We start from the raw sequence: 17,539 nt of genomic DNA on the forward strand, positions 1-17,539 counted from the left end.
AAATTTTACGTGAAAAAACTTCAGTTTTCTATGTCCCCGTGTTAAGTTCAGTGTGTAGTACGTATATTACTTCTTCCGATGAATAAAACTTTATCTGTATAAACAAAAGGATTCCTTAAAATTGTAACATTCCTTAAAACGAATCCGTCAATTTCTTCTACACGTCGTTAAAGTAAATGATAAAATGGAGACGAGAGAAGTCGAAAGAAACAAAGAGAGGAGAAGGAGAGGGCGAAAGAGAAGATCAGGAAATATTTTTGGGATTGAAGTTAGTGAAACTGCATGTACATATGCATTTTTCTTAATAAAAATGATTAAGGTTGTCGCATAAAAAGATATTTCCTATCAGAATATTGTTTTGGGTAACAAAACTCGTTGTAAATAACATCGGTTTCAACGAACATCAGAGTCGGTCATTGGCCACAGAAACATGTAAAAATAATCGCTTTCATTTTCAGGAATCCTAGTATCCAACAAATACGAATACAGTGCGCTATTTCTAGTACCATATTTATTATCCACTAACATTACTGCCATCGATATCATCATCGTTAACATCACTATCGCCACTGCTACTATCGCTCCGTTTCTTTTGGAACTAATCCTTTCCTTCCTTTCGAATGATCTACGATACTTAATACGGAGAAAATACGAGAAACCCTATCGCTCTACAACGATATTTATCGTTATTTCAAATTCCGTACCTGAGAGAGGAGGATTAACCGCATGGAATTTCTTTGAGGACGTTCGTCTTGTTTCTACGTTACATCACCGTGTGAAGGGAAAAACTGCTAGCGTTGCTACGATCGTCGCAGCGAAACATCGCGGGATTCAGAAAAAGAGCAGTTCAAAATTTGTGAAAGTGTGTCTTACGTACGTCATTTTCGTTAAGTTCACGTTACGCATATCTACTACACAGGTTCCACGTTGATTTCATCACGTTACTTTTCTTCTTCTTCTTCGTCTCTATTTACTTTGATTTTCCGTTTCCTTTTCTTTCTTCTTTTTTTTTTAAGTTAAGAGAAAGACATCGTCGTTTCTACAGGAGCGAATCGTTAGGAAACAAAATGTTTCTTGCACTTTTACAACATTCTCGTTTCGTATAAATATAGGCCATAATTGTCGCAGTAGATATTAAATCCGATCGTAAAAAAAACTTTTACGTAAGAATTATTGCGATGTAGAAGTGATCAGCAACGAAAATAGCAATGAACGTTAACTTTCAAGCTGATAATTAAATCGAATTTCACGCATATGCTTTCATTTGTATAGAATCAATCGCTAGCTTTCTCGGTGTATAAGCGTGCATTCTAATCGATTGTAGTCTTTGCCTTAGAAGAATCTGTAGGATCTTTCGAATTGATAATTACTTAATTTGATAATAAACATATATTGTTTAATCTAAAAAAAATATCATAAATTTAAAAAGAAATATTTTAATATATATATATATATATATAGATATAATGCCTTACAAAAAGTTATAATTTTACGATGATAATAGCGATCAAGTGTTATTTTATTACTTTCTTGCATGTCTGTTTCTAGTCAATCGATTCAAATTTTCAAGCGATTCATGTCCTTCGTTCTTCATTTATTTGACAATGTTATCATAAGACACCGATCACTCAAAGCTGTATACATGTAATGCATGTTTATTCACGTTCCTGTCGATTAAAAGAAGTTCTAAACAAGAAGACAGAGTAATATTAATTGTTACATCGATACCATCTTATAAAAATCATTCGACCTATATCGTAAGAAAAAAAAGAGGGATGGGATAATTTGATGAGATAGAATCATTAATCCAGTGCTGTCCGTGAACGAGATTCGCTACACAGCTTTCTTCTTCTCTGCTAACTTTACCTCTACAGATATTTATTTATGATTGATAAGTACGGATAAAAACGGTTAATGGATATATCATTTTTTATTAAATTTGCTTCAACGAACCGAGCGATTATGCTATGCCGAGGACGAGAGAGACAAAGCAGTAGCCTGTAGCACCCGGGTCAGATTAATTTTGAGCGCTCAATAAATGATCGATCAACGAAAATTCGAATTTTTATATTTTTTGTAGATCCCATGTTAGATCGTTATTGTCATTGTTGAGATTCTGCTAACAGAAAAGAATCCAACTACGATCTTGTTCGGGGTTTATTACGTTACATGTAAGACGAAATTATTATCGTTATATTTTTTCTTTTACTTTATTGATAACCGAATGTGTCTGTATTCGGACACATTTTGATCGGAAAAGCTCTCAACGACGTAGCAGTAGCTTCTTGAAGATCTAATAAAAAATATAGTAAACGTAAATTTTCATTACCAAATGACCAATCTAAACTAATGGTTACTCAAAAATTAGCTCTTTCAGTCGCACCGTACTGGAAGAACATTCACTCGGAGAGGAGGATGGTCAAAAAATGACAAATGTGTACTCCTTTAAAAATTGTAAAATCCCAATAAAGCATCATTCTATAAGTGCAAACGTATAAAAGTACAGTGATTTATGTCAAACGTGGTGGAAAATTGTAATAAATGTAGCTGAAGTCGACGATGCCATCTCGTTTTAGAATTAAGTTATAGCGTAATTAGAAACAGATTTCGTGGAAAATTCGCATAGTAATATCATATCTCAATTTCTTGTTTCTATTAATCAACAATTTGAGTAATACTTTTTTATATCCTACATATTTTTATATAAATATTTATCGACTTTCCTTTACAAAATAGCGTTCAAACTTTTTTTTGTATTATTTTGTTCATATAATTTTAAAAATACATTTCGTATTCATATAAATATTCTGATCGTTTGAAGCCAGAAAGTTCCAATTCGCCTCTAGAGCGTCGTGAACCTCGTCTACATTTCTTTTACAACTTGCCCGCCGCATTTGTCACGAATAATTGTACCTTTACGATAACACAGGACTTAGGACTTGTAAAATTCTAGGTCCCAGAAACGATACAAATTTCTCCCTCTTTTCACCATCCTTTATCGTGTTTTCTCACTTAACGCACGTAACACACGCTACGTCTTCTCCGAACGACGAGACATTTGCCTCGGTTAACACCAAATGTGACGAATAAAGTAGCACTTGGTTGTTCCAAAGGAGGCGTACGTATTTGAAATTCCACGTACGAAACTCGTACTTACGTTGGGTACGCGACAAGCGTTTTCACGTCTCTCGTACGTAAATTAAAGGCAGTGATGGGAATGTTGGTTTGCTCGCGAGTAAAGCTTGGACAGCACTGCGTTAGTCGTCAATGTGGATTGTATACGTAATGTGTGTTCTTGGTTAACAGTGTTTTTATAATTATTTTGAGAATTGTAGAATTGTACGTGAAGATAAATTGAAAGGAAGAGAAAAGCCACTTAGAAGAAAAAGAAAGGGAAATACTGCTGACGAAAAGATATTTTAAGAGATGGAGTGCTGTTGTATGCGTGTGTGCGTGCGTGTGTGTGCGTATGCGTATAATTCGCGCGCATTTGTACGTTATACGTCACATGCATAAATGTCAGCTTGCAAACATTTTTGTGGTAGCACTGTTACGAATCATGATTGAGACTTATTGTCTTGCATGATGCTTTTCATTTTATTTGATGTATGCGATGTATGTTTGTAACGCTATGTCCCAGTATACGCCAAGCATGCTCTGTTTTTCATTTTATGTGTTTCTTGGGCATGGTATGAATTGTGTTTTTATTACTGTTACTCGTAAAATCAACGTACAACGAAGGAAATCGACGATTTTGACGCTTCCGCTAGAAACTGATTCTTCAAAATAGCATTGTCTATCATGTTGCGATAAAAATCCATTGATACGATAAAAGTATCTTCAATTTTTAATTGCGCTTAATAATCGCACCTAACGATCCAACCATATATCACACGTGTAAGTGATTTCACATATTTCTTATTATAATCTTTATTGGTCTTATCGATAAGCGTTGAAATGTGATTTCTTTTTTTTTTATAAGCATCAACAGCAAGTAAACGTACGAACGCTAACTTATACTTCTCAAACTGTTTATTGTTAATTTTGAAAGAAACTTTTAGCCACCGTTCGTGCCAAACCTGTAACAAATACATCTTTTACGATTAAGTTATTCGTATCATTTACGAAATGATCTGTTCGTATTTTAGTACGTAACTATGTTGTCGGATTATAGTACTGTCATTTTATTGTTTGTATCCTGTCGCACAATAAAGTGTACACGGTGACAGTAAAATGTGTAGTATTTTAAGAAATGTGTATTGCGTTATAAATACTTAACATAAAATAATTAAAATATGAATGCAATCATTATAAACGCGAGTATCTATAGAAACCAATGTATAATACGATAATTTTGTGCCAAGATGTTGTATTTCATCCTATTGCACGCTTTTGCTAATGTTACGAATATAAAAATGATCCTGAGATTGCTTATCCCCTGCTTCCGTCATTACTTTAGAAAGTGTGTATTGTTATATGTTTTTATTTTTTTTTTAATGCAGTAGACGAGTGAACCAAATGTTTATTATTTATTTTTGTCAACTCTCTATGCACGAACCCAGTTTACTTACGTTTCGCGCAATATTTTACATTTAATTGTAACAAGTATTTTCTCGTCAATCGAATATATAAAAATCAAATACCAAATATATTTTTATTGTTGTAGACTTGTCGTCGATGCATTAGCGATTTTAAATTAATAACGATTATACTTAGTATTTACTTTCTCTGTTGCTTCCTCGCGCACTTATTCATTTTTTTTTTTTTTTTTAATAATTGCGTTTCACGTGTTTTGCTTGTCTTTTCTTCTCTTCTTCGATCCTTGTAAAATCATTATCCATAATTTCATTGTTTTCCCTTCCTTTTCGTTCTGCATTCTTCTTCGCCTCTTACAGTTTTTCAATTCGATCTTTGACATTCACTTATTTCATTACAATTTGCTTGATCGTCTTAAAACCTGAATTTCAAGTAAATACGTGTGTTTCCTTGCGCAACAACAGAACCAGACCGTTGACGTTTATCGTAGACGAAACGCAATTCGTATTGTAGGTGAGAGAAAAGAAAGAAAACGAAGACAATCGTTGCATCCATTTCGTTATCAAGTCAATAGATCGCTATAATCAATTACACATCTTTTTATATCGAAACACACGAATACATATTCTTATGTGTCGGTAAGATTTAATCTATCAATCGAGATGAAGATCTCCAGTTTGCTTGAAGATGATCGTTCAAAAAGAAATTCAGGTTTTAATCTTGAGCAGATTTTATCGTCGTTCTTTTATTTAGATCTTTTTCTATTCTATTAATAGCGACGATCGATTGAAGTATTAATCGATATTTTTATAGAATCGGGAAAGTGGTGATCGTTCGAGAGGCGGAGGAAGTGGTGGTGATTTTCAGAGGTCGGATTCATCCCCCGGATCACGGCCCAGTTCCGTCTTGCCGGATCTTCTTACCTCGTCACCAGGTCAACGACAGGATAAGACAACAAGTGAAGAGGTTAGATATATACATATTTACACACATATATAATTGCATTTCTTTCTATTACCTCATCTTCTCCATATATGTAACCGCGAATGTGTCAATTTCCACGCATTCAGATTCGTCTCACATGTTTGATGCTACGTGGGAATCATTATTGTCCATGACCGCTGATTTTGTGTTATTCTTATAGTGTATGTAACTCGCGTATCGTAAGCCTATTGTACGCATTTCAAAGATTACAGATATAGTCGCTATAAAAAAAAGAGAAAAGTAGATTAAAAAAATTAAAAAAAGAGTGGTATTTTTAGATATAAAAAGCGATGACATACGAACGTTTCAAATGCTAAGAATTCAGATCGTATTTGAAAATATAATCTTCTTCTTAGGACAGTTTCGTAATAGTTGCACCCTGTGGTCGATCAGTTATGTTTTCTCTTTCTTTCGCTTTGCTTCGATGCACTTCTTTTATTTTAACAACAAATGTGAAAGAAATAAGTTAAAATTGTTGCTTTTTTTTTAAATTATAGTAGTCATTGATAATAAGCTTGATATTTGAACCATAGTGTTTTTTTTCTTCTTTTTTTTAATATAATTTTAGCCGAGGTATATTTTTAAATTGCATACCTTCGATAGAATTCGGGTAGATATAGGAGAAGGGTCCAATGAAAATTTAATCTTCAATTTCTCGAAATATGTGACGTGTTTTCACGATACAGCCAATTCTGTTTTTATACGATTTTCTTTTACGCAATTTTGATTCTACACGGTTTAAAAAATATTAAATTTTTTTGTTACACGATTTAATATGATTTAATGCAGTTCACATCGTATCTTGTGAAAAAAAAAAAAAAAAAAAAAAAGGAAGAAAGGACCATTTGACGTTAATCTTTTGTGCTCGAAGTTTTTTTCATATTTCTTTTCGTAGATTCCTATTTCAATTTTATTTTACATACCTATGGGAATTTAACTGCTAACTGGCTACTGCTTAGTTATTTATTTTTTGTTCGTGTCCCTACTTTATGGAAAAGTCATATAAAACGTATTTCGGAATTGAGTGGTGACGTCGAGTTTTGGTAATTCTAAAATTAAGAAAACTTAATTAATAAACGTATGTCGATTCAGATCCTCAGATTCAGAGTGTATTAAGTCTTGCGTATCTTGTTACAAGGTTTTTGCAACATCGATTTACTCTTCTTTAGGATGCTCTCAGACGATCAATAATATCGTCAATATTTCAAGATTTTCTACGAAAATGCGGTTTGCCAATAAATATTGACAATATCCATTGATCCCTTTAGTTGAGAAGCTTGAAATATTGTCAATATATACAGAATGGATATGAAATTTGAAAAATGTGACTTAATACACTGCAGTTCTGAGGCCCAGAAATGTAAATCATATTCTTTGTCCTTTTGTATTCTTGAATTAGTGGTACGTCACTTCCTTTATATGAAAAATAATTTACTTTGCCTATATGCGTTTATACGTATATAACTATCTTCATAAGTTTCTAAAATAAAAAATATATTCAAATATTTAAGGATGATTTGAAAATTTAATTAAAGATTTTGATATAGTCTATTGAAGAAAATACATTATTTGTTTTCATATCGCTGATTTTTTTTTTTTTTTTTTTTTTTTTGAGTGTGAAACAAATTTTCTTTTTTCTTTCACGTGCACTGTATCTTCTTTTTTTACATGACTTCTTTTGTACAGTTTCTTTTTTTTTTAACAATCACCTACCGTGTAAAAACAGAATTCTCTGTATATTAGTATAAGCCATAGTAAATGTACAATATTTTGTATTTTGCTAATGTGTACTTTTAACCAAAATTTGGTTTCATTTCAATCCAAACGTAGATTAGATGTAGTGCAACATAGTTTTATTCATTTGAACGTAGGTGGTTCTATTTGAAATTCTCCAGAGATTTAAATTGTTAGTAACGTCATTTAATTTTTAACTAGTGTCGCTAACTTTATGAGACTAAATATTTGCAACAATATTGTTAAACATATCTAAACACAAGAAACGATAAGTCGTTCTTGCAGCAAGGAAAATCACAATAATTGCAGAATAATTATTTATTATCCTTGGTGAGCTAAGTCATTCAGTTTTTTGTATTTAAAGAAAATAGTATTTGATTTAACGTAGTAAAGTTTAACCTAACGCCTCGAGCGTAAATCGTTAATGTTGAAATGCAGATGCGAGATGCTGAAACATTGTGGAAATAATTTTCAGTGTTGATGTTATAACTCTTACGTTTACAATGGTTTGGAATTTTTAATAGTAGGAGAATCTTGTTTAACTGTAAAATATGATGCGCTTTAAAGAATATATTTTGTTTTTAATTACACTTTAAAAGTAGTAATATTGTCGTATAATTTAAATTTTAAAGAAATGTTGAAATTTTTCATTACAAATATGTGATTATTTCTATAAAAGTTTGTGCTTATAAAATTATAGACAAAATTAAGAGATACTTTATCATGATTAAAATATATAAAGTATGCTTGTCCAAATTTTCATACATTTTATACAGGATACAATTTTTCTATAAATACGTACAGCGTGTAATCAATACTATAAACATTATAGTTTTGTGTTCCTCTGAACAGTTATAGCACTTGCTTTATGTAATTTGTTCTTGTTATTTTCTATTTATATCTTTCATTGTAGTTTCAAATCAACATGTTGGAATCATATAAAAACGATCTATTTTTGAAACATTATGTATTACGCTATTTCTTTTCTTTTTTTTTTTTTTCTTTCGTAGTATTACGTATTAATGAAAATATTTTAGTATGCTGTTCTTTTGCGAGTTACGTCCCGTATATGTGCTTATTTATATACATATGTATGCGTAGAATCATCGAATAGTTGCGTATTAGCGTGAATGCATGGTGGTAAAATTCTACGTGAACTGCCATGCGATGGACGAGAGAGATCTGAAATATCTTGACAAATATGTTGTACACATCGTGCTAAATACGATAGGAGAGCTTTCCTGCTATGTATTCGAGTGTTAGTAACGAATAATTCTGTATGTGTATACACGTTAAAGACGCTTCTATGAAATTGACATGCGTGGATTGTAAAAATCGTTCTTCAAGGTGGAAATGCAGGAGAAACTGATCTGATTTTCTAAAAAGCGGCTGTGCGTCCGCGAGAACAACAAATTGAGCAAGATTTCCCCTAACAACAATATTACATACGATTGCTGTTAACAAAGCACATTGAATCGAGGTATTTTATTATCTTGACAATTCTTTATAATAAGGAGAAATATCGTTTAAAAATATCTTTTAATTAATAGCGATAGTTTCCATCCGAAAATTATTTCCACAATTTCCTAAACGCGATTTTTCGTAGCTCGCGCAGAAAATATCATTTTTCTCTCAATCATCGAAAGAAGTTCAATTTGGTCAATTTCGGGGCAAATGTTAGTTACAGAAACTTTTATCAGGTGTAATGATAGTCGGACAAGTATCGGAACTATTGAAAATCCTCAATTACTATAAAAAAATTCTTAACGAAACCTTGTAATTGTAAAAAATTACTAAATTACAAATTATTACTTTTAAATATCAATAATTACAAACGAACAAATAATAGAGAAGTAAAAATTAATATAGTTTCTTCAAAACATATAACAATCGCTAATAAGTGAACGATGTTTCAAAGGATCATTGGAAGCGAAAGGCGAGACGTGAAAAATTTTTCTTTCTCACATGTTCGATTCAACATTGGGTAGTAAAAATTGTATATTTATTTTACACCGACTTACACAACATTTTTGAAGTTGATTCTTCCCCGACTTTCCGGTATAAATATCCGACTACACATTGCTAGTCAATGGACAAGATTTCTCCTTAAACTTGGCCCGCATTTGCATCTGGTTTACTGTCGAAGCAACTTCAGATGAGCCAAACGATAAGATCAACTGTCATACTCAACGATCATTATAAAAACGGTAAAACTCGAAAATTATCGAGACTTTAAAGGAAAGTTCCAACCAGAGAACAAAGAATTTTACGTGTGGAATTTTTGAACGCGTTTTCAAACGAATGCGAGTGACAGATTTCTTTGTTTCAAATATATCCATAGCTTTAACAGGGGTATTTCAACGAACGCATATGTAGCATTCGAACACTTAGAAAATTTGTATGGATATGTTATGTGGTTTGTACGAAAGTTTTGAAAATTTGGAAATTAGTAACAGGACACAACTATTCTAATAATTTCATGAAAAAATATGAAGCCTATAAGAGAAACATATTTATCGTTTCTATTCAGTTGCAGGATATTATCGAATCATATTCGTGCGTGACTTAGATGTCAAGAAGGAACTTTAGCACATTTCAGCATAATTTTTTGACCGAGTTATTAAGAAAAAGTCTATTAGAATACTCATAACAACTGTCATTACAGCACTAAATAGAAAAAAATTATATGGTGCTGTTTAAATGAAAGAAGATGACCTGTTCTTTTTTCTCTTTATTGACACAATAACTATGTCGAAGTTTGTGCTAAATATCCTGTATATGTAGTGTATGAGTACTGTATTAGTACCACTGTTTAAGTGCACTGATTCTGGTTGCCACGAATAAAATAGTAAGAATATAATAAAACAGGAGTTCACTTTCTCGCTCCATTTATCTATTTATGTAATTTATGCAAGGAAATTCAATTAATTTTATACTCTGTACGTTTAAATGACATTGCCGACTCATAATCGCACTTCGAGTCAACTGGCAAATACTCTCTATATATCAATATTACTTTACCTTCAACGATATCTTTTAACGATGATTACAAAAACCGAGGAAATATTAGAAACGTTAGAAATTTTGTTTGGTAGCTTTTGTTCTAGATTTGTGACAGTTTTTACCAATTAATAACTGAAAAGTTACTTTCAATTGATCTTCTTCGATCATTTCAATTGATTCTCATTCCACATTTTTCTTTAATTCTTCGATTTTCTCATTTTTCTTTGGACCATGAAATTATATAGTAATTATAAATTTTGCTTTAGAAAAAGAATACGGAGATTATGTATGGTTACCTATGCCAATACAAGTTCCGTATCTTTCATTTTTAACTTTCTCGATTTTCTTTGTTTGGATGCAACGCCATGATCGAATTCCTAAAAGTTATACCAATTGTCTTATCTCAACGGATCGTATACGAAGAGTTGAAAGAATAAATCGCTGAAAGTAAGAGAACGTTATCAGAACGCTTGGCATCTATTAATTTGCAAGGAAAAGAAAATTTGATATTGTAAGAAAGTTAGCGTACCGGATGTTATATTATTTTACATTGTATTATTGTGCGCAAATATCTGCGCAAATAGTCGCATTATGTTTGTCAGCGTGACTAATTCAGGATTCTGTTGTGTGTTTGGGACGCGTGGAAGCTCTAATCCGAAGAGCAGGACCCTTTCTACTGACCATCCCAATCCCAATACTAATTATCATGTAAGTATTCAGTCGATATTGATTTAGCTCGGTGTTGCTTCTGCCTCCTTCTGTAGGATATTTTCTTGCGCGTAAAGGACGGAAACGCAACAAAATCCTCTACTATTTTTCTTAACTCTCACCGTGCATCGTGCATGGAATGTCAATATCTTGTACACTATCTCGTCGTATTCTCGATTTGGTTTTGTGGGCCCTTTCCTAGATATCGTGCGAATGGAATGATTTTCTAATTCAATTACAATCACAGCGCTTTTCTTAGCTCGTTCTCTCTCCAGCTATCACTTTCTCTCCCTCCCCACCTCTATCTTTCTTACGTGTTTACTCATACTCCTCTTTTTTCATATTTAGGCTTGCTACCTATTTTCCTACTTTTTTCAACTTCTATTATCCCTTTTTACTCTGAAATTTATTTCGTGTTTCTCATTCTAGACTCCAGGATATATGTAATCTAAAGGAGATATATATATATATAAAACCTAACCCTAACCTAACCCATAAAAAGTACAATACTTTCTGTTCTCTTTTCACCGTAACAATTTTTACGTCGTACACTTGGTATTTATAGTGTGTGAAACATGTATATTTGTTGTACGTATGTTATTCGCTTCAAATTGTTTGGGAAATTTGTATGATCTTTCTAAGTCTGATTAGTATCATCTACTTCTTTTATTGCATGTTACTACCTTATTAGATGTACGTCTTATTGTATTTTCTACTTTTTACACCCTATCAGTTGTCGTATTTTGTCTCTTGGTTGCATCATCTCCTATAATAACACGTCTATTTTTCTGTATGGTTTATTTTGCATTCTATCCTCTAGATCTATGTATTCCAGTTCAATTTTAAGATACTTTCTGTTGCAGTATCGGCAAGCAGTTAAATCACCACAACCACTTGCATTTCAACAGAAGCAAAGATCTTTCCTGACCTTTGGTTTCGGCGCGGGACCAGCTAGAAGGGAGTCTCACGTAAATGTTAATGTGACACCAACCAGCCACGACCTCGCGTCTGACACACCTGAAATACGTAAATACAAGAAACGATTCAACAGTGAGATTCTGTGCGCTGCACTTTGGGGTAAATTCATTACATAAGGAATACAATATTTAAGAAACGAACATGTTTCCTTACGTTATTTTACGCAACCCTCTACGCAACCCTTATTAATTAAATCAACGTTTAAATATTTGCAGGAGTAAATTTACTAATTGGCACTGAAAATGGTCTGGTGCTATTGGATAGGAGTGGTCAGGGCAAAGTATATCAGTTAATAAGTAGAAGACGGTTCCAACAGATGGAAGTTCTGGAAGGACAAAATATTTTGGTTACAATTAGCGGAAAGAAGAATCGAGTACGAGTATATTATCTTTCTTGGCTTAAAAGTAAAATCTTGCGAACCGATGGACACAGTGATGTAAGTCGCCATTTTGTTTGTCGATCGATTTCGTTAATCGATGATTGATTTAATATGTATCGACGATACATACACATGGAAATATGTTTAATATGCTCAGACTTTTTTTCATATTTCAGCAAGTTGAACGACGTAATGGTTGGATTAACGTTGGCGATCTTCAGGGTGCGGTACATTTCAAGATAGTCAAATACGAGAGAATAAAGTTTCTTGTCATCGCACTGAAAGACTCCATAGAAATTTACGCTTGGGCACCTAAACCTTATCACAAATTCATGGCTTTTAAATCATTCGGTGAACTAGCGCATAGACCACTACTTGTCGATCTTACCATAGAAGAGGGTACAAGGTTGAAAGTTATTTACGGCAGTGCTGATGGTTTTCATGCCGTTGATTTAGATTCGGCAACGGTCTATGATATTTATCTGCCAAAACACGTGAGAGAATACTTATAATATGACTTAAAAATAGTCAATGCTTCTTCCTGTATTTATATTAAGACGTTTGTTATCGATTGCAGACTCAGGGCCCCATTTGTCCACATTGTATTGTGGCATTACCAAACAGTAACGGCATGCAGTTACTGTTATGTTATGATAATGAAGGTGTATACGTAAACACTTATGGTAGACTTTCCAAGACCATGGTTCTACAATGGGGAGAAATGCCCACTAGTGTTGCATATATTGGTACAGGACAAATTATGGGCTGGGGCAACAAAGCTATTGAGATTAGAAGCGTAGAAAGTGGACACCTTGATGGTGTGTTCATGCACAAGAAAGCTCAACGGCTCAAGTTCCTTTGCGAGCGTAATGATAAGGTACGTGCATGTAAATACATATTAAAGAATATATTATTATGATAGTAATAATGAAAACATACATATTATAATTAAACTGCCTTTATTTTCTATAGTATAGTTTCACATTGTGTTTGTTTATTTTAGGTATTTTTCTCGTCAGCTAAAGGTGGAAGTGCGTGCCAGATCTACTTCATGACATTAAATAAACCTGGCATGGCTAACTGGTGATCCCGAATGAGGCCAAATCTGGCCCTCAAATTATCTTTACGAATAAGGACACAAAACCTTTCTCGTGTATCGAGATACGTATCATCGCCATTCATGTTAATTCGTTCTTCACTGCCAGGATTTAAAGCCATGGAAAGCAGACAATGTTATTATTGGAGTCAACAACATTGTCATTATTTTCAGTCTTACTACAATTGTCATTATTATCATTATCATCGTCGACGTCGTCTTCGTCGTCGTCTTTTGCGCTATCATCGACGTCGTCGTCGTCGTCGTCGACGACGTCATCATTGTTATCGTCATCGTCAACGCCACCACCATCATTATTACCATCATCATCATCATCACCTCCACCATAACTACTATCATTTTTATCCACATGACCATTATAATCTATATCGATATGTTTGCTCGAGTAATTGCACGTTAATAGAAAAACACCAAATGTTCAATGAAATATCTCAACAATGTCTTCGATTGTTCTTGCAAAGTATACAAGGGACTTGTATAAAAATATCACTTCATAAAAATATTTCTGTGCTTTTTTAACTGTTCATCTTACGTGATGCAACTTAGCATATGACAGAAGAAATGTTCCTTCTTTACCGTAATATTCCTCTTGACAGAGAAAAGTAAATAAGAAAAAAGCTACCATATATGCACAAAACTTCTACTTCATAATAATTAATTTATCGTGTTACTAATTGCTAAATATATTTCTTATACATGAAAGAATCCTTTGCATGAATTATAATTTCGAGATAACAAATAACAAGAGAGAACGATTTAAGACAAGTCAAATTTTTAATTTGGAATAATTTTAAAAACTCGAACTTGATACGTTATTAGTGACTCGTAATAAGAGTTATTACATTGTACTACTCTAAGTGTAAAAGAACTGTGCAATATCAATGCTTTGGTTTGTATGGACGAAGAGATTTTTCGTAATGAGTTTGTAACAAGTGGCTGAACTTTTCTATGATAATAAGAGAAATATGAACTATTTCGATAGCTGTAAGTGCAAATACGCGAGCAAAATGCAGTGTGAATGGATTTTTGCGATTTACATTTCGAGGAAGAAAGAGTATAGAGAGAACGCGCGCGCAAGAGTGAAAGTAGGAGCGATATAACGAATGCGAAGGAATGTATGTAACGTATGTTTTTAAAGTCATTTTTTATTGAATATATTTTCTTTCCATTCATAAAGATTATTATAATTGACGTACTATTAATTTTTTTTCTGGAAAGATTGCTCTCATGATATACACATATGTAATCAACATATATGTATCATTGCATCAAGTTTATGTTAGAATAACCTAAGTGGAAGAACGACATTGTTTTTAACAGCAAAATAATGGAAGAATAGCGATGGACTAAAAAAATGTTATAACTAAAATTAGGAATAAGGGAGATAATTACTAATGTTATTAACTGTATAGTTTGTAGTAATCGAAGGACTCATATGTTCTACTTCTGCAATTTAAAATAATGACGATGACGATGATAATACGACGATATAATATGTGGCGTTGGATAAATTGCATTTTTTACAAGTAATAGATTTATGTTAGCAGTTTTTGAGACGTAAAGTGATAAGGTGCAAAGAAAACATTTTTTTTTTGTTTCATTATTTTTTCTAAGATTTACTAATATACTTCTTACGTTTAACTTGCACCCTCCTCTTTGCGAAAGGTATTCGCTTCGATATAGTCGTGTGTTATTTACTTCTAGCAAATAATACAAGCAATCAAGGAAACGCGTTCAATATTCGAATAAAGGACAATTTATATTATATTATATATGATAAGACGTCATGCATAGAAAATTGATAATTTCCTTTTCTTACTACTTACTCGCTCAATATTATACGAATTAACGAATATTATTCATCCGCAAATTTATAATTTCAAAAGTAGAAGTATTCTTGACGACGGTCTTATTGATCAAACTGAATTATAAATGTTGTACCTTGAAACTGTGACTTTTGTAATTAAGAAACAGATTAAAACACATCGCACGTACATATATCGCAAGTGCGTCCTACCATTCAGAATGAAGTTTTATACGGAACTTTCTGCTAGAAATAATTTTAGTTTGAATAGTTCTATATGTAATTTACATCGGGCTTGCCTTTTTAAATACTTTTGACTTTGTATCAAATGTAAATTGGAATAAGAATGGTTATGCATTTCATCTTTTCTTTTATATAATTGCAGCTTTTTTATGTCGTTTCTAATTGAATTTCGATTTATACCGTATATCGTGTACAAAGTTTATTACACATATTAAGCTTTCCTCTTAATCGTTGGGTAATATTGGAATTGTAAGTCAGTAATTATAAAGTTGATTTCGTTTTTATTACTATTAAATGTCGGGCATATTTTGCTTAATGTATCATCGTAACTGATTAATAAAAGGTCTACGGCAATAATGTATCAATAAGGGCGAGATTCGAATTTCGAAAAAAAAGGGAAAAAAAAAAGAAAAAAAAAAGATACGTAATGTACACTCATTTATTTATTTGTATGTAAATAAATATATGACGTGGTATATGATAAATAAATAATACGTCATACTTATTTATTTGAATGCGTTTCAACATTTTTTTACGATGTTCTTGAAATATGATGGTTAATTTTTAAGAAACTTTATTTTTAATATTTTGGACATCGGAAACACTGGAAAACGCATTCGTAGTAAGTAGATGCAAAGAGGAGGACGTTTAGCTAGTGCAACGAAAGACTGTTTTCTGGTGGAGAAAAAGAGTTTCTATTACGCTGGGATGGAAGGAAAGGAACAGGGAGTGATTAATCGATTGCGCGCGCGGAGTGTATGCGAGTAAGAGAGAAATAGAATTTTTAGCGAATGCTATACGTATGGACGGTCATTTACAAATAATAGGGATTCCAATATTATTATAACGATAATATTGCTACGTTAAACAGATTCGTGAATTAATTTCGTGCAAGAATTCCTCCATCACTTTCGGTTCCTTCGGTTAATACTACGTTCCATCCATTTACTTTTACTTTATCATCTTGCACATTGTTTCCCAAAGATGGTAGTGATGATTTTTTAAAAATACTATAATAATTATTATTTCTATAGTTTATAATTGCATTATTGTTGCGATTATTCTATCTATCCGTACGCCATTATGACCATCACCATGCGGTATATTATGATTACAATGATTAAAATTACTACTATTATTACTATTAGTGAAGTCAAATATACAGACAATTTGTAATTGATACGACAGCAGTTTTTTCATATATCCTATATATGTACATATCATATATATATAGGATATTATTATATCCCATATAGCCGCTTATAATAAGAATAGCTTATGACTTTTCAATTTTATAGTAACACAAAAACAACCAATTGCAATCATTAATCTCAAACAAATGGAAACTATTTATCAATGAAATAAAAAAGTACCATAGACAGAAGACAGATAAAAAAAACAATGGGAAAATAAATTGATAAGTACTACATAGATACAGTATCTACAAATTTTGTTTTCTCTATAATTTTTTAATTTCAATATATTGACCTCTTCGAGTCCCATATATATTTGTTTTAATTAATTAATATTCATATATATTTGTTTTAAAAAATATACCATAGTTATTAAAGCATTATGCGGCAAGAAATTTTGTATAAATGTTTGTATCATATTCTGATTCCCTTTTGGTAACACAAACCTTAATTCGATTAGTGCCAATATAACTAGCAGCATAACTTATCAGTGACGTTAGCAGTATTTTAAGAACTACCTTTCTTCTGATACATTTGTATGAATGTTTGCTCACGTAAGTTTAATGTACTGTAATTATTTTTCATTCGTTCTAACTAGACCGGAGTGATTAGTTTGACAGCTGTGTGTACTATAATTTTTTTATAAATAAAGTACGTTGAATAGCTGGCTATCAGAAATGACATAACAATTAGTAATTTTCGTTAGTGTCTTTTCTAGTACTATCATAGCGAGTTTTATAATAGTTAAAAATACAAAGACGGGAACATTTTCATTGAAGCTAGTTTACGTTTTTTGTTGTTTTCCATATGATACAAAAATATTCCTACTATATCAACAACAAATGGAACAAAGCATAAAC

The 17,539-nt window shown here is 32.2% G+C and overlaps 1 protein-coding gene and 1 long non-coding RNA gene across 15 annotated transcripts in view; one reads left to right on the plus strand and one right to left on the minus strand.

The window, feature by feature from the left end:
- The window catches only part of LOC132908951 (serine/threonine-protein kinase mig-15), an 84,853-nt gene extending 68,187 nt beyond the window's left edge, over nt 1-16,666 (plus strand). For 12 of the 14 annotated variants that reach the window (XM_060963421.1, XM_060963423.1, XM_060963422.1 and 9 more), the window contains 6 exons: nt 5,350-5,502; nt 11,829-12,042; nt 12,159-12,379; nt 12,499-12,816; nt 12,900-13,199; nt 13,326-16,666. In XM_060963421.1, the coding sequence (XP_060819404.1) occupies nt 5,350-5,502; nt 11,829-12,042; nt 12,159-12,379; nt 12,499-12,816; nt 12,900-13,199; nt 13,326-13,409 (1,290 nt within the window). In that variant the 3' untranslated portion in view covers nt 13,410-16,666. The remainder of the gene's footprint in view (nt 1-5,349; nt 5,503-11,828; nt 12,043-12,158; nt 12,380-12,498; nt 12,817-12,899; nt 13,200-13,325) is intronic. The other 2 variants (XM_060963429.1, XM_060963435.1) reach the window with 1 other exon arrangement.
- Nucleotides 1,252-3,065, minus strand: LOC132908952 (uncharacterized). Its single transcript, XR_009658467.1, has 3 exons — nt 3,022-3,065; nt 1,954-2,116; nt 1,252-1,868 (listed from the first exon to the last, which is right to left on the minus strand). It is a non-coding gene; the product is annotated as an uncharacterized LOC132908952 (long non-coding RNA).
- Nucleotides 16,667-17,539: the final 873 nt, after the last annotated feature.

The sequence above is a fragment of the Bombus pascuorum genome, chromosome 7, assembly GCF_905332965.1.
Source record: "Bombus pascuorum chromosome 7, iyBomPasc1.1, whole genome shotgun sequence".
In the NCBI taxonomy this organism is placed as follows: domain Eukaryota; kingdom Metazoa; phylum Arthropoda; class Insecta; order Hymenoptera; family Apidae; genus Bombus; species Bombus pascuorum.